Source organism: Gopherus evgoodei, chromosome 14 (genome assembly GCF_007399415.2).
Source record: "Gopherus evgoodei ecotype Sinaloan lineage chromosome 14, rGopEvg1_v1.p, whole genome shotgun sequence".
Classification (NCBI taxonomy): domain Eukaryota; kingdom Metazoa; phylum Chordata; order Testudines; family Testudinidae; genus Gopherus; species Gopherus evgoodei.
The window spans coordinates 31597742-31616399 of NC_044335.1; the positions used below are offsets into that span (position 1 = coordinate 31597742).

Below are 18658 nucleotides of genomic sequence, written 5' to 3' on the forward strand. Positions count from 1 at the left end.
CCATTGTCAGGGTCAGATTTTTCTACACCTCTTATTTCAGCGAAGCCCCAGGCAACCATTGGAGAATAGTTGGCAAAAAAAAAATTTCAAAGTCTTCCAGTGCTGCAAGGTGCAAATTCCAATTAGTAGTCCTGACAGATCAAATAAAGGGTAGCAAAGACTCAGTCATGTTCATATATTGCTGCACTATCTCAAAAGTTGGCTGATTTGCCGATTCAACCTCACTGAATTGCTTGATCCATTCTGCAGTATTGCAGCTCCCCATCATGTGGCAATAGGTCATTAAGAGCAGAATGTACACTGGATGTGTGGAACCGGTCTTGCAAGTCCTGTGCCCCTTCGAAAAGGGCTTCAAAACACATTCATCTGTTTTTCAAAGATGACATCTAGGTATCACTTTTAAAGGGCAACAAGTGTTCAGGTGTGTGCTTCTATACAACAAAAGAAGCAGGTGTTCTTTTTGCAATGCATGCCCTGGGACCTAATATAAGGTGAGTCTTGCCAACAGCTGGCAGTTGTCCCAGCATCTTCAACATTTTCTTGATGTACTCTCTCTCCAACCTTACCAAATTCAGTTTATGAGCGCACTTCTTATAGTGAGGTGCCCACTGAGCTTAACCAACTGCCCTACTGTGGTATTTTCCAAAGATTTAGCTACTAGTCAGTACTCTGTATCCCCATTGATGCCTGAAAATTATCAAGACCAAAAGTAAAAAACAAGGATTTTGTAATAAGTTCTTTTGATTATAATTCATTGTGTTATGTAATGTATGTTGCATAACTATGTGTATACCAATTATAGATAGATTCAAGTAATTTCTGGCTGGATGCAGACATCTTAACCAAAGTCTCATTACAACTCTTTTGGTATAATAAAGCAAGCTGATAATCAATAAGATCAAATCACTTTTTTGGCCTATGATGGCAAATCAGCATAAAGTGCTCCTTCCATTTATAGTCATCTGTAACATTCAAAAAATTAATCAGGGATCATGTTCTGAGCATTGCCTGATAAAGCCTTGTCAATTGAGGGCCACAATTTAACGTTGTGAAGATTGCATGTCTGACATGTCTGTGTTAAAGAATAATTTTAAAAGTTGATTTTTAAACATGTTCTTGAATACATATCTACATAATTGTTCTAGGTTTGTCACGTTCAGTAGCATTGTGTTAGTAGGAGAAAGGGCTTTCGAATGATACCCAACTCGACCTATTTCCAACAACACTGGATTAGCAAAATGTCCACCAATCATAGCACCTGGAGCTGGGGGGAGGAGCAGCTTCTTCCCCCCATGAAGATATTATGACTCTGATCGAAATTATGATTCAGTAGATTTTATCAATCAAAATGACAACTCCCTTACTTTTCTATCATTAAACTTGCCCACAGAATTAAACATGCTCCCAAGCAGAGGTCTGCTGGATTCTCATGGGCACCCCAGAGACAAGAACATTATATTCTTTGGAAAGGCAACATGCTATTATTGGGTCAAAACCCCAATAACAATTAGTTAAAGCTAGGCTTGGAGGGATTTGATTTTTAATTGGTAAGTGTCGATTTCACTGTGCACACACACACAGACAATAAATATTTCCAGCAATATTAATCAAAATGTTCAGCTAGGGAAAGAAAGAAAAAATACTATTTGGGAACTTATTAAAGTTGATTTAAGGATATTACTTTGTATATTTTGACATGTGACGTTGGCAATTTGGGTTTAACTTTTATAAAGCTTGAACATTTTGAATCTCAACATATAGAATTAAATAATTATTGCCTGACTCCTTTACTAGCTGAGCTGCCCGTAATTTCCCAGAAATGTGAAAACTTAAATAATTAAAAATAAAAAATGCTTTAAAATAAATATCGATACTATCCATTAAAATTATATACATTAAAAAAAAAAATCAAATCCACCAAGCCTTGTTAAAGGTAAGGAAATGCAAGAGCCTGTATGCACTATGATTATCATTATAAAGCCAGAGTTATTACCAAGCACTAATGTTGCTGTTTAACATATATTTACTGGGTCACTGACCCTCAGGGTACAGTTTAGAATGCACTAATGAAAACTATTCACAAGTAACATGTCACAATTTTTCTTTTAACATCTACATGAAAAAGAGTATTTTACCTGTCAGGTAAAATCGTTTCAAGGGCAGAAATGAAGTAAGGAACCACAACATCAATCCCTTTCAGGTCGCAGCAGAACAACGGAGGAGAGTTTAGAATAATGCTGGCCAGCACTGGGTGGCAAATGAAATCTGCTATCTGCAAACCCTGAATTAAAAGCATGTAAAATCTGAAAGAGAGAGAGTCAGGATTAAATGGTTTATACAAAAAGAGCCTACAGTTATGCTCCTGAATCCATATGCACCTAAGGGTGGCATTTTTAAATGCTCCTAAATGACTTCGGAGCACGTGTTCCATTGACTTCAGATTGCAAACCCTGATGGAGTAAGATAGCCAGATCAAAGTGTTTCAGCTTTGATCTGTGGGAAGTTCATACTTGGAAGGTGATGTCGGTCACAAATATAGCACAGGTTAGAGTCTTACCAATTTTGTTTGAATGTGTGTTGTTCACACAGTAAGGATGCTAACAAGGACTAGGTCTAGTCTTTTTCAGCACAGGTAAATATTGTAAGTGTGAAATTTTTTAGTAGAATTTCAGATTTTTACATATTTGTTTCTACTAACGTTTAGGAAACTAAAGAAAAAAGTATAAAGCAATCAATTTAGCAATATAAAGTGAAAAGTAAAGAACAAGTAACATGCAAATAAAACTAAGTATAAAAAAAAAATCTAATTTGGTTTAAATGACTACTTTTATCCAGCCTGCCATACTTTCTACTGAGTCCTCATGCATAAGTTTTGGGGTTTTGCCATTCCTGCTTTAAAAAAAAATATTTCCCTTCCACCTGTTGGTTGCGTGAATCTTCCACAGAATACAAAATGTATAGTGCTCACTTTATACTGTTTTTGATTACAAATATTTGCACTATAAAAATGATTAAAAAAATAGTATTTTCAATTCACTTCACACAAGTACCGTAGTGCTATCTTTTTATCATGAAAGTGCAACTACAAACGTAGATTTTTTTTTTTGGTACATAACTCCACTCAAAAACAAAAAAGTAAAACTTGAAAGCCTACAAGTCCACTCAGTCCCACTTCTTTGCTAAGACAAACAAGTTTATTTACATTTACGGGAGATAGTGTTGCCCGCTTCTTATTTACAATGTCTCCTGAAAGTGAGAACAGGCATAGCAAGATATTTACGTGCTAGATAAGCTAAACATTTGTATGTCCCTTCATGCTTTGGGCACCATTCCAGAGGACATGCTTCCATGCTGATGCTTATTAAAAAAAAAAATAATTACATTTGTGACCGAACTCCTTGTGGGAGAATACTATGTCTCCTGCTCTGTTTTACCCGCATCCTGCCATATATTACGTGTTATAGCAGTCTCAGATAATGACCCAGCACGTTTGATTTAAGAACACTTTCACTCTAGATTTGACAAAAACGCAAAGAAGTTACCAATGTGAAATTTCTATAGATAGCTACAGCACTCCACCCAAGGTTTAAAGACTCTGAAGCGCGTTCCACAATCTGAGAGGGACAAGGTGTGGAGCATACTTTCAGGAGTCTTAAAACAGTAACACTCTGATGCAGAAACTAAGAACCCGAACCAAACCAAAATCAACTTTCTGCTTTTTTCATTATCTGAGTTAGATGCCAAAAATGAGTATGTGTTGGTCCACACTGCTTTGGATTGTTAGTGAGCAGAAGCAGTCATCAGTATGGATGCATGTCCTCTGGAATGGTGACTGATGCATAAAAGAATATATTAATCTTTAGAGCATCTGGCATGTAAATAGTTTGTGACACAGGCGACAACAGTGTCATGTGAATGCCTGTTCTCAGTTTCAGGTGACACTGTAAACAAGAAGCAGGCAGCATTATCTCCTGCAAATGTAAACAAATTGGTTTGTTTGAGCGATTGGCCGAACAGGAAGTAGGACTAAGTGGATTTGTAGGCTCTAAAGTTTTACATTGGTTTATTTTGAATGCGGGTTTTTTTTTTGCTTTTTGTTTTTTAAACACATAATTCTACATTTGTAAGTTCAACTTTCATGATAAAGAGATTGTACTACAGTACTTGTATTAGGTGAACTGAAAAATATTTCTTCTGTTTTTACAGCGCAAATATTTGTAATCAAAACTAAATATAAAGTGAGCATTGTACACTTGGCATTCTGTGTTGTAATTGAAATATATTTGAAAAATGTAGAAAACATCCTAAAATATTTAAATAATGGAATTCTATTATTGTTTAACAATGCAATTTATTGCACCATTAATTGCTTGACAGCCTTAATCATAATGGTCTGGAAGAGAACATCTCATGATATTTCCATATTCAAATTTAAGCCTACGTGGCTTCATTTTTGTAAAACTGGAGACCATATAGGAACATCTTTCAATGTCTAATACACAAACATGCTTGTGTCTGTGTAGTAAAAAAATTTCAGTCTTACAGTGGATAAGATAGAAGAGAAAAGACCATCAGGGAAGAGCCAAAGACCACCATCAAACGGAAGGGACATATTCTGCATCCTCAAGAAAACCCAGATATAACTGAGGTCATGAGAGGGGCAAGAAATCTCCCCTGATTAAACAGAGGTTCCTAGATGCAGCATCTTTCAAGACCTGAACAATTATCTACTGATTGGCATTACAGATTCAGGAGCAACTGGATGCTGTTTACTCAAAATAAGTTAGATTTTCACCACAAAATTACAGCAAGAAAGCAACTGGAAGATGCTTTATTACGGGATAAGTAAGCTGGCAGTATATCCTCCCCAGTCTTCTTGCTACAAAATATCCTACATAGTGTTCCACATGCCTCTGCTCTTCTGCTTCATAGTTATCAGGAAAGTCACTTGAATCAAATGTGGAATTGGAAGTCATGGTGTCTGTTGACATTTGAGATCCTTTCCGACGAAACTCCATGCTAGCTTGGGTTGCTATAGCTGGAAAGAGAAAAAGTAAGAGTTTTCATTGTATGTTGACAAACACAAGACAGGCTCATGGGATCCAGGACACAAAGATCACGTCAAATTTAGGGATTATGATGAAGCTGCTAGTTCACCTGTATTTGAATCACTGCCTCTGTTTAAAAAGCTATTTCAGGGTATTTGATTCTTCCCTAACACAGGAGTGATTAATTCTTCAGACCCTATGTATAAGTATATCACTCTCAGCATTGTGCACTGAAGAAGAGTACACGTATGCGAGTATGTGCGCATCGGTCCAATTCCTTGAGTTGTGCGCAAACAAAAAGATCCACCATACCCCTCATCTCACTTCCTGCCTCCTCTTCCCCTTTAGAAAAGTAGACATTCTAATTTCCCTTCCCATCTCCTAAGCTATCTTGTCACTATCTGAAGTTATTCCATTCCCCTTCCACCCCCCAAAAAAGCAGATGACTACTTTTATGCTTCTAACTCAGATTTTTTTGGCTGATTCTTGAGCACACAGCTACTCTGGCCCAGCTTATCCCTCTGGTCTCTACTGTTGAAGTAAGTCCCTCTGCCTATTTCCAGAAGTCAGGAGAGAGGACAGGAACCCACGTCAGAGTGAAAGGCATGGCTGTGAGAGAGGGGGACATGTCTGAATGTGTTGAAAGTTGCTGTTATAAACTGGTCCCTCCATCACACAGTGCCCATAATTGCCATGGGAATCTTTGAAGTTAGCCAGTACTGGTGTCAGCTACCAGGAAACTGGAAAGTTGCCTAATGGCTACTTCACAGTATTAATGAAAGTTTTTAATACACTCTTCAACATAATCTGCAAACATTTCTAAAATACCAAAATGGCTTTGGGTGGCCCCATGGACCTAACTGGGGTTGGTCATCTTTAGCACTGTTTTCTTTTCCTGCAGAATATATCTGAGAGTGATATAACAAATGTAGTTTATGAAGTCCTCTGAGAGATGTCCCTAGCCCCTTCGTCAGTGCCATGTGCACAACATGGAGAAAGCTAGCCACTTTGCTTGCCCCATTATTTCTTCTGGCGAAGAAGGATGTACTGTGCATTCCCTGGGCAACAGAAGAGCCACTTCCCTGGGGATCCCCAAAGACTGGAACAGCACATTGCTTGTGATTTTCAGGAAAGGAAATCATGTGCCAGTATTACTTCAAAAACATAGTGGCTAGTTTGGTTCTGTGAAGGAGCACATCAGAATTCCACTAGTAACACACACACACAATTTAGGGCCTGGGACAACTGCAAGGGGAGAAAAAAAAAAATCAGATTTGCAAAGGGTGAGGAGTTTGAATTTGTACTAACAGAAGTCCTGATTACGCTTTGCCAGATACATATGTACAAATTATATGGAGAGTTAATTTTTAGAAAGTTCCTAACAAAGTCTTTCCTCAGTTTTTCTTTTTAAAATTCTTGGGTGTAAACTAGTTGATGTTTGTACCTTACAGATTTTTCTGGCATCAGTGACAATTAAGCACAAATCTTTATGCATCTTCCCATGAGCCATTTGTGTCCTAAATAGCTATCCAGCAATATAGTATAGTTGGAAAAAAAACGAAACACACTACATGCACAATGCATACAAATCAAACATTAGGTCTGTATAAAAATAAGCTTTAAGTTAAAAAACAAAACAAAACATGGTTAGTGCAAAGTCCTGAAATTCATGACATGATCACAGACTATAGTACATAAATGATGGGACGATTCAGGCAGATTAATTTGCTTTTGCCACAATCTTCCCCCAGTTCAAAAAAACACACACACAAAAAATTACTTGTCTTTCCCAAGTAAAAGTGCAAAAGTTACAAGAGAGACAATGACAATGACCATTATAAATAAAAATAGAGATTATGAAAAAGAAAAAACATGACTCGCAATTAAGGAAAAGCTACTGGTTCCCTACTTACCAGATTTATAAGAAGAAGAATTTGGATAAAAGATGCTGCAGAATATAGAAATAAAATGGAAACAAATCAAAGGACAGCAGTAGTTAATAAAATACTTTAAGATGGTGAAATTGTAATAAGTTAAGAAGCTTTCAGCTTTTTTAAAAAATAGATAAAAGCTTTATTGACATAGCAAGCTTGTTAAACACACAGGAAATGGCATTCAGGTCCAAAATTCTGGTTTGAACGTACCATGCAAAACAATGAATAAAGAAATCTACAAAATACTAATAATGTTTAGTTTTGTTCATATTAATGTACATTTGATCTTTAAATAAATGTATTAACCCATCTCAGCTCAAGCTGTGCTTCTCCTGAACTATGCTGTACATGAAGTATATTACAAGACTACACAAGTACAATAATCATAAGACTTGCTTACTTGGGGTGAACCCACATGGGAAAAAGTTACTTACCAGTAATGCTGCTTGCCCCAATTCTCCTCTTTCCCCAACCACAAATTCTTTATACTAAAAAGTGTTATGGCTCCAGTTTCCAGGAAGCAAGATGACAAAGAATCCTTAACAAAGGCCATTATGAATGTACAAGCCTGCCCACTTCCATCTCAGTCAAGAAACTTCCAACGCAGAAACAAACAGGTAGCAGAATAATGACAAAGATTCAATACCTTAGACGCAATTCCCAAGAAAAGATGGAAGAGAGGGAAAACTTCAAAGAATTATAGTAAGGGAAAAAAATTACTTACTTTGTAAAAACTGCTTCTCTAAATATTTTGGGACAGATCATGAGCTGAGATGCAGTCCCTCAGTGATATTCTGGAAACAAACAGCTGGGAATTCCCACAGCTGGACCCTGTCTCCTCACATCACGTCCCCTAGAGTAAGGCATATGTTGGGGGCAGAGAGAAGACAGTAAAGAGGCATGGCTTGAGCAAATTCTGCCCTGCCCGAGACTTAGACTTTCTCCAGCAGGCAGGTTATAGATCCCCAGAGAATACAAAGTGGTCCCTGGAGTCATTTAATGTGCACAAGATTCGTCTGTGCTATCAACCAACAGTTAAGTGCCACCAAAAGAAAGGTCTTTGACCATATTCTGGACCTCCTCTGGAATCCCGGGAGCTGAAGCAAGGAGGCCCTCCTCATAACTACTACCACAGAAATCAGAGTGGCAGTATCAACAGCATCAAGAGAGACCTGCAGAGATGGTCTGGTGAGCAGTTAGCATTCTACAATTGCTCTCTATGTTCTGCTGGTAGATGCTCAATAAAGGAGTTCAGCTTGGTATGATTTGTATGGTTGTACTTTGCCATCAATGCCTAGAAGTTGGTGATTCTGAATTGTAAAGCAGCTGATGAGTATGACTGTCTATCAAACAGGTTCAAGGTGCTTATGATCTTTATATAGGGCACAGATTTAGTGTGGTGGCTGGCTTCCATGTTTATTAACTGCCTCGACCCACCAAGGAGTTAGATAAGGTATGAGAAAATAAAAATTCGGAGTCCTTAGAATGAACATAATATTTCTTATCTGCTCTTTTGCATATGGGCAGAATTGTGGCTCGGGGTCAGATAATGGAGCCCTCCTGAACCCTGCAAAGGTAACAGGCAGGGTAAACTCAGGCAGATGAAGCTGTATGAAAGATGTCAAGCAGCTTATGATGTGATTCTTTAACATCCTCAAGAGGGCTCTGTATATCAAGAATCCACAACTCTCTTGATAAGGTCTTGAAACTGCTCAAATCAGCAGCCAGAGATGGTAGAGGCTGCATAACCCGCTTCATCCACGGATTGAAGAAGGGAGTTGGCTGACAGAGAGACATCTTTATCAGCCTAGCTTCTGTTCCTCAGTGGTTTTCTTCCTGAGGTTCTGGTCTCTAGAGAGGGAAGGGTGATGATGCTCCTCTCCAATCAGGTGGTGTTCAAGGTGCTAAAGAATTGCTGGCAATACTGGGACCCCCGGTGGCCTCAGTATGGCCAAGGGGGGTGACGCATGTAGCATGGGTGGAGGCATCCATTGGTATGAGTGTCTCATATCAACAAGATGGTGGTTGTGGACACTTTCTCACAAGCGAGATCCATTTCCCCAGAGACTCTGAAAAAAGCCTCTCTGGGGATGGAGAAAAGAGGCTTGTACAGTATTTGAGAAACCAAGGCCATGGTCTCATCAAAATCTTCCCTTCCAAATCACTCCGACATTGTGGAGCACTGGAAGAAAACTGAGATAAAACTGTCTGTACTGGGACAAGAGTGTGGGATCAGAGGTCTTTGGTACCGAGACAGATCACAGTGAGCAATGGCGAGCCAGGTGTCTCAGGAAACAGCAGGTCTTAGGGAAAACTAAACTCCTGTGACACAGAGTGTCGTAGATACAGTGTTCAAAGCTTGAGTCGAATTGATGGTGGCTGAGGGATTTGACAGTACTGAGTCTCAATATCGCCAAGGTGAGTCCAGAGGGGGCCCTGAGTGAACATCTTCAGTATCGAGTGAGCAGAGACACCTGATGGATTATGGAGCCTGAAGTTTTAAGTCTTTAGCTTAACAGTGCCCTGGAACCTGCAGAACAAGCAACCTCATAGGTATTGGGTAGGCGACTGACGAGTGCCAAAGTGGCTGGATGTCATCAGCAACTGTGACTTCTCTGAGGCAGATTCCCTACTGTAGAACTCGATGCATGGTCTTCAGATAATGTAGGAGAAGAATCTTGGTTCATCCTTCTAGTTGGCCTCAAGGACTGAGACTCAGAGGCAGCCGACTTATTTCTTGAGACTGACATACTGGAAGGATGAGTCCTGCCTTGCATGGATCAGAGGCTGGGCACGGCAAGCTCCCCATCATATGTAGTGAAGTTTGATCTCCCTATTTTTTCTGGCTCTAGATTTTTACGTCCACAAAGAAGCTGCACCTTTAGGAAACATGAGATTCCCCGAGGCAACGGATGCTCTGAGTGTCTTTCACTGTCTATACTGCAATTTTTACTAGCCACGTATCCCCAACCCTGCTGACCGGGCTCTGAGACTTAGTGTCGTAGGTTTATCATCATAGTGTAGACATACTACAAGAGGCAATCAAATCTCTCTGTCATTTAACTGGACCCAAGGAATATCATCCCACATGCGCTTTTAAAAGAAATTAGTCTCAAAAGATAAATTGTCAAGAGGGCTGGGTTAACATCATTACATTCTACTTGACACATGGTCTGGAGAACTCCGCAGAGCAAGCTCTATTAAGAAAGTAGACTCAGCCTATGACTGTAGCATTCAGGGGATATCCTTTCAAGGTTTCCCAACTTATGCCCAAGGAAAACTCCTTAGCAGCTGACATTACACAACTGAGGGGAAGCATTTGTTTCTAAAGCAGCCAGGATAGCAAGCTGACCAATTACTGAGATCAATGCATCATCCATCTGGAGTTTCCAACTGCACAGCTGAAGGTATCTGCTGCCCAGCATGTTGCATAAAAAGTCATACAGAATTCCTCACTGAATTTAAAATTATTGAGGAGCAGTACAGCATACCGAGGAGAAATAATATCTATTGTGATCAAAGTAAAATAGCCACATGCAGCTATGCTATGCCGACAGAAAGACGAACTGGACATCAGACAGACTAATGAAGGAACAGTCCCTGGAATGGGGACCTGCCATGTGATCTAATTCTCGAGAATGAGACACACAAACAAAACTGACTGATTGTCTCCACAAGCAGTGCCTGATTCTGGAACAGATCACTTCTCCTTTACTGCAAGACTTCATAAAAGGAAGAAAGGCAGGTAAGTCTTTGGATGCATATATGAAGCAGTAGATCTTATTATCCATCTCTTATCAGAGATGGAAATTTCTAGCCAGCTGGAATGCAACTCAGTCCATTGAATTCCTGCAGTAACTGACATAGGATCCCCAAAGCACAAGACTCTTGGCTAGCCAGCAGACAAGTTGCTGCTTCTGAGTCAGAATGCAAGAGATCATGTTGAAAGATAGGCCTGAGAATGCAGTGTGGCAAAAGATCCTCCAGATGTACTCAGAATTATACAGAAGTTACCCTGAAGTGGAGTCTCATTAATACTCTTTGCTTGAAGGAAGATATGCCACACATACCTAAAAGCAAAGCAGACAAGAATGGACTGCCTGAAAATAACTTAAGAGATGTTGCAGGCTATACTCAGCTGTGCAAGGGACATCATTGTAAGTTTTCCCAATGATAGTGAAGATTAATCTGAACTGGCCGAAAAGGGGCAGTGATTGCATTTATTGTGAATGAAGGTCCAAAATCAGACATACAGAGCCCTTGAAAACAGAAAAGGTTCATTACATTTGGGTTTACCTTGCCAGCTGCTGTGGTGGCTAGTAATCTGTCATTCAAACAAAGACTGCAGAGAGGTCTCAGCTCAGGGAGGAGTTTGGAGGCTGGCTGCCTAAACAAGCAGAAAAAAGTCATGCCATGTTGAAGGAGCCAGATGATCTGTAGGAACAGCTCATGTTTGCCAAAGGAGGCGGGCTGACCCTAAATTCCCCTCTGGTCATGAGAAGGTTAGGCGGAAGGGACAGTTTTCCTGCTAGATCCTAAGAAGATTCTCCCCCATTTGACCAAAGATACTTTTAGCTGTGATCCAGCTGTGGAATCTGTAGGAAAGGCTATTTGCTTGCTGTCCAACCCTCCCCCTCCCTTTTTCTCCCAAACAGCCACATTTTTCTCATTCTTGCCTTCCCTATGGAACGAGAGAGTCTTAGAGAAAAAAATTAAAGCGGAGTCATGAGGTATGGAGTTCTAGGACAAGGAGACAAAGAACTGAGGAGAATGTTTATGGGTTGGCTCCTTTATACTGGCTATGACTGACAGCTCTTTGCCTCCTTGCTTCATGGAAGACTGAGCCTTAAAGACCATCACAAGGAATCTACTGTAGGATGGGAGAAGTATGATGTGTGACACAAAATTTAATAAAAGGATCCTTTTGAAATTGCCCATGTTCTCCAGGGAGTAGAATGTCAGAATGCACCTTGTTCGTATGGCAGAACATACTGTGTTGCTCTCTGGCAGCAGCCTCTCTGCTCGGGTACACAGACTCATAGCAGCAGCAGTGCGGATCTTGCTGCACTGGTGGAAGCTCGAGCTAGCCACCCAAGCTTGGACTCAAAAGGTCAGGGAGGATAGTGATCTGAGCTTGGGTGGCAAGCCCAAGCCTCTGCTGGTACAACAACATCCACACTGCTATTTTTAGTGCACTAGCTCAAGCCCTGCTAGTGGAAATTTGTCTACCCAGGTTGGGATGCTCTCTCAGCCTTAGCTAGACAGCATTTATTTATATGGGGCCTGCCACATGCTGAAGCATTCTGGGTGTCTCGCACAATACAAATAAGGTAAGTATAGAATTCTGGGAAACAAAAAGGTCTTCAGGATTCTTTCAACAGGGAAAGTTGCAAGTGTGACCATCTGAAGGATTAAGTACAATTTTAATGCACTAGTGGTAATTTCCCCCCTCTATTCTGATTACTTCAAATTCCCTCTATTCCATTCCACAAAAGTAGGTGTAAGTCCTTCAACCATCAGATGGAGACAGAAGAATAGCTCTGTCGTGTTACTCATCTATATGATGAAGATGCCTGGCTAACACTGTGCAACTAAGAGACCTCCTGAGCACTAACAGTGTTATAAAATAAGTTTAAAAAAAACTATTAACATTTCTGCACTGATGTCATAACAGGCATGAATTACAACCGATGTAGTTAATTAAGTGCTAGTTTATGCAGACAAGTCATAAGCATACGAGCCATTGTGATGAACTGAAAGCCAAAGGCCCCGAACGATCATACTGACCCAGAATGAAGAAAAGAGGGGTTTCAGCAAGATGGATTCTTGTACAGGCAAATAGTCTGTAGGTGGCCAGTACAAAGCAAACTACCTGGACTGCCTGGCTGAGTCATGGAGCTCGAGTCTTCATTCAGCAGGGCAGCAAGTGGAGAAGGGATGTTTTACTGACTTCAAGTTCATACAGAACAGGTCAGAATCCAAATCCCTCAACATACCAAAGAGTATGTTCTGAATCGGTTTTGTACTAGAGCTTGAATCTTTACCAGATGACTCAATTTCCTGAATTGCATTCCTTTTTATATTAAGATGAGGAAGAAAGGTACCTCACCAGGCACAGAGACAAACTCAAGAAAGAAGCCATGAGGCACAGTGACTAGCAGTCAGTTCACATGAAGGCAAACGACTACAGCCTCCTAAGAGGCTGGCTGCTGTGGACCTAAGTCCATTTGCATGCAGGAGCTGCCAGGGCTAGACTATCACTCTCGCCCTGAAGAAAGATGGATCAAGCAACCTATAACTCTGAAAAGAAAAGGAACTGTATTTTCCCTAGTCTACAGGGCTTGGGAGACTCAAAATCAAAAGGGCTGACCCTGAAAGGATTTTATTTTCTGGGAGTGTTACATTAGCTTTCTCCTTAACGGATATCACGACGTAAATAAAACTGTCCCCAAGAAGGCACTCCTCCTTGTGGGAATGGGAGAAATGCACAAGTAGTGAAATCAAGGAATTGCATGGACTGAGTCTGACTTCCAAATTCAGGAGGTTTCTGATCACAAACCAAACCTCTACCTTCCAAGCCACTGAGAGAAAGAGGGACACACTAGAAATAGAACACTATTTCTATCTATCTATCTGGGTCTTCATCAGGTAGCCCCATCATTGTATTCTAAGTGCCTTCCTGCGGGGCAGTTCTTGCTAACGGAATCAGCAATACATTTTAGGCAAAGGTTGGCCTCTTCCTGTAGGGCTCTGGAGAGCATAAAAGAGGGACAGAATTGACTGCAAAGCACTCCATTCATGGGCAAAAAAAGACGGGGGTTAAAATTTCCTATCCAACTACAGACATAGGTCTACCTCAGCCATCCAGAGAGCTATGTCTAACTGCTTGAGCAGGAAACAACTGCAAAGCATCATACAGAAAGTAAAGTCCCACCACTGGGGCACAAATATTACAATCTCTCTCTCTAATGGCATAGGACTTATATCCACTGGCTAGGCTAACACAGAGCAGCTTTGGAGAATGAAAGATTTCTTCAACCAAGTTACAATTTTTGGATGACCAGGTGTTTTAGTTAACACCCAAACTATTCCTTGGTCCCTCTCTTGGTCTCTGACATTTACTGGTACATAAAAGTAATTTGTGTGTAAGAACTACTTATAAAAACCCACGCAGCAAGAGCATCTGTAAGGAAGTGAGTGGAGTAAACATACAGCTCAGATGTTGTGCACACTGGAAAAACAATGCACATTTTATTCAAAAATTGCTCAGACTATATTTATATCTACACCCTGTTCTAAGAGATCGCCTGTAAACTTCTAAAATAGTCCAACTTTAAAATAGTCCAACAAATAGACCAAGTGGTAAATTCAATGTTTAAAGTGGTATGAAACTCCTGTTATTAAAAGGGGAATGGTATTAGTTCACTCACCTGCGCATGCAGGTGTGAATTTACTCTTAAATTGTTCAGTTTTCCTAAGCTCAGCCACTTCTCTCTCTCTCTCTCTCTAAATGTGTATTACTGGCTTGATTCTTCAGAGAAACTGAACATATATTTCCTACTGAAGTCAAGGGACTCTGCAGATGGACCTCTGAAAATCAGGCCTTATATGCCTGACATACGTATTTAGAATGGACACTGCAAAACTCACTGAATAATGATCATATCAGCTTAACACATCTAAAAACGTATTTTCTGGCAGGACATGCATGGAAGCTAGCCAGCATAATGGCTATTGAGTGACACCTCTAAACCTAAACTTGTTAATACAAACCTCTCCTACCCAGTAACTGATTTGATTTTTTTCTTGAGACCACTAAATCTGACCTATTACATGAAGAACATGTTGACTAGACCACCACCAATACAGAGAGCACTGCTTCTTGAGATATGACATCTTGCAACAGATCTAACCATGGGAACCAGGTACTCTAGAGTACTGAAAATAAATCTAACAGTTAGGAGGACTGAACACACAACAGACTGGTAGTTGTCAACCATCAGTGAAAGGGAATGATTTTGCTTGACTTTTTGCTTTTGTGAAGATGTAGAAATCCTGTTCTCCAATACTAAGACCAAGTGAAGTTACATGATGCAGAACAGATCTGCAATGATGCTGCCAGTTTTTTCATAGGTGAATTTATAAGTGCTACCATATAAGAAAAAAACTGTTCTTACTCAAAGTGATGCTCTCCAAGACACAAAGGAAACTCCCTCACTACACTGCATTTCTTTTGTTTAATAACAGTCTCCCTGACATAGTGGAAAACTGCCTGGTTATCTAATAGTAACATTGATTTAACAAGTATGTACTATAAAAAGTCTAGGTGATATTTATTTCTAAGATTAAAAACAGCTCAAGAGAGATCTCTCTCCTGAGCTGCTAGCAAAGGCGCCAGTTTGGGTTAGTTCAGCTGGAAAGGTTAACCATAACAAGTGCTTTATCAAGTTATTTATTTCTTTTGATTAAGTAAATATTAATCTTGCAGGTAGGAAATGTCAGTAAGCAAGGAAAGAGTTGCATATATTTGGTCAGCAATATTTACCAGTCATGCTGTCTCTATTTTCATTATGAAGTTTACAGTGAACAAATCCTGCATCAAATAACCATGATCCAAAGAGGTTCAAGATGCTGTTAACCTTTGGCCTGTGGGGAGCTGGTAGCGGTCGAGGCTCAGAAAGTCTGGTTCGGGTAGACAATGAGAGGTGGAGGACGACGGCTGGTGCTGCACTTTTGATGCTGAACAGTGCTAACCTTTTTGAATAAAGGAAAAAAAGTTTCACCCTATTAAAATTTCCTTAAATTTCTATATTCCTTCATACACAGAAACAGATCAAATGGAAAATATTGAAGTACTAAGCATAACATCTTACAGTGCTGGTTTTCATTGTTGCCTTATTCACAGTCACAGCCCGATGCCTTCGGTTATGAGGTGGAGTTGTGTTGATAGCAGTATTCTGGGGCCGCTCCCTATTTACTGGCGTGGGGGGAGCACTGTCTGACCGGGGTCGTGAAATGCCTGAAGAATGAAATAAAGCAAATCTCAGTGCAAAGTACTTTTAGAGCCCTATGGCATAGATATTAAGGCATTCTGCAAATCATTAGCATCAGAGATTCCCCCAAAACACCAGAGGGTTAAAAAGCATCTATCATTCAGTATTAGTAGAGATTGATAAGTGGTCCAGAAAAGCATTTGAGTTAAATCTACATGACAGACCACTGCTTATCAAAAGGTGAGCAAACATCAACATAAGCACCTAAGAAAGTGGAGGAGTGAGGGCACCAACAGATGGTAAAAGGGAATGCAGATGGTTTGTAGAAAGCCACTTTCTTTCTAGTCATGGGTTCAGAACAACCAATTCACTTTTACTCTACATAGAGAGGTCTGAATGAAACTCAAAGGACAATTCCACTTCCACCCCCCACTTCAATGAAAAGACATGCCCTCCCTCCCCCCATCTGTCCTAGAAAATGTAATCGGAGATCATTGTGGGACAGAGCGCTTAGTTTCTCTGCAAACCACAAAGATTAATATCTTTAAGACCAATCTGAGAAACCAGGATACAAGGGGAAAGTGTGCTGCAAGATTAGAGGGGGCTGGGGGGGGGAGAATTAATGATAGGCTATGGGCAGGGCATTTAAGAACATAAGAATGGCCGTACTGGGTCAGACCAAAGGTCTATTCTAGACCCAGTATCCTGTCTTCCAGCACTAGCCAATGCCTCAAGAGGGAATGAACAGAACAGGGTAATCATCAAGTGATTCATCCCATCATCCAGTCCCAGCATTGGCAGTCAAGAGGCTTAGGGTCACCCTGATATGGGTATGCATCCTAACCATCCGTACTTATACTGATGGACCTATCATCCATGAAACTTATCTAATGTTTTTTTGAATCCAGTTATAATTTTGGCTAATCACACATCCCCTGCCAAAGAGTTCCACACATTGACCGTCGCACTATGTGAAGTACTTGCTTTTGTTTTAACCTGCTGCTTACTCATTTTGTTGGGTAACCCCTGGTTCTTGTGTTTTGTGAAGGGGGTAAACAACAACAACATTTCCATATCACTTCTCCGTGAGATGCTTAAGATATTGACCTGTCCAGACACTAAATCACAGAAACAACCAACCAATTTTTCAGGACAAAGAGAAAAAGAGTTTAGTTACCACTATCATGGTTTATTACCCATATTTAGTTTGAATGTTTTTAAAAAACGATGTTTCAGGTGAGTAGTCTAAGGCCTCCATGCTGCAGAGGAACTGAAGAATGTAAAAGAAAGCTACACAGAAGCAATATTGTGGATCTGAAACAAGTATTTGTAGTTAGCCCACAGGCTTCTGCTACCAAATCCCAAAGTGACAACCTTATTTTCTGCTGGGTACAGCATTCCAGACTGATACATAACTGGAAGCAGGGAGCTACAGTTGGTCCTTATTCACTTTCAACCCCTGACCTTTCACTGTATAGTCTCTGACATTAATGGACAAAGCAGGCTTGCTAGGTAGTTACTAGGTTGCAACAAAAGTCTCAAGACCAGCCTCCCAATCTAAGCCAGGAGTTAACCAGCCCAAAGGCTGATTTTCCCATTGGGAAGAACCAAATATGTGGAAGCAGGCTTAGAAATGCACAATTAAGCACTATACTTTAAAGCTCCATCTCTTCATAAATATTTATACCAGTGAAGTTTCTTTTAAGATTAAAATGTAAATTCTATATCTGCACTGTTCGACAACTTACAATAAGTCTGCTGTGTAGAAGGTCACTAATCTATTATTTACAAGGCAGTACCAGGTTATTAATAGAAATTTTTATCAAACTGCTGAATTATCAATTCTTCACATGTAACGTATTAAAAATAAAATCAGCTCCAGGTCATTCATAATCAGGGCAGGAAAACAGTGCAAGAGTCAGGAATGCAAGACTTGGCAACCTTATCTGGCCCAGTACAAACTGACAAGGGACAATACTTTATTTTCAAGTACTTTTACCCTGAAATTCATCTGAACACAATATGTACTTCAAACCCTTAGTCACCAAGTAATGTATCAGAGTATATTTAAAGTATGTATGAATCTAAACAAATTCAAAAGCTTAACCCATGTAAAACTGAAAGGACAGTGGCAGTTAGCCAATGTGTAATGTGACACCTCTGCACTTCTGCCTGCACTGGTGCAACATATAGCACAATACACAAAGCAAATATGATTTACATAGCGTTGAGAGGATTATTAATTTTGTAATTACAAAGAAGCAGTATTCTGTATTAAGCAGACTAACTCAAACGTCCAGTTTGAACTTTATGCTTGATAGCAGTTAAACAAATTGTTTAAAGGGACACTATTGGCAGGACCCCAGGAGCATGATTAACTTTGTTTTTTTCCTATAAATGTCTAAGGGCACCTCTTTCACACCGGAACAAACTTGAAAAGAGTCTATATACAAAGTGCAAGTGGCTTCAAGCACTCTGTGTTCCCCACCAGAACTAAGCTATTTTTGATTTTAAAAGTCCACATCCATCAAAGCCCAGGTTCTAACAGATCCTGCAGTGAGGTCATAATTCTTCATTTATGACATTCTTAACATGGTTATTGCAGCACAATTGCAATGTTATGACTTCACTGAAGCTCAGATAAGCAGCAACAATAGTTTAGGATCAAAATGTAATCTGTAGT

The 18658-nt window shown here is 40.0% G+C and overlaps 1 protein-coding gene across 1 annotated transcript in view; it reads right to left on the reverse strand.

Moving 5' to 3' along the window:
* RALGAPB (Ral GTPase activating protein non-catalytic beta subunit) overlaps nucleotides 1-18658 on the reverse strand; it is a 133411-nt gene that overhangs the window by 72119 nt on the left and 42634 nt on the right. Inside the window, 8 exon segments of the mRNA XM_030532769.1 lie at nucleotides 2136-2303; nucleotides 4838-4922; nucleotides 4925-5038; nucleotides 6962-6976; nucleotides 6979-6996; nucleotides 15528-15661; nucleotides 15663-15736; nucleotides 15856-16001. Coding sequence (XP_030388629.1) covers nucleotides 2136-2303; nucleotides 4838-4922; nucleotides 4925-5038; nucleotides 6962-6976; nucleotides 6979-6996; nucleotides 15528-15661; nucleotides 15663-15736; nucleotides 15856-16001 — 754 coding nt within the window.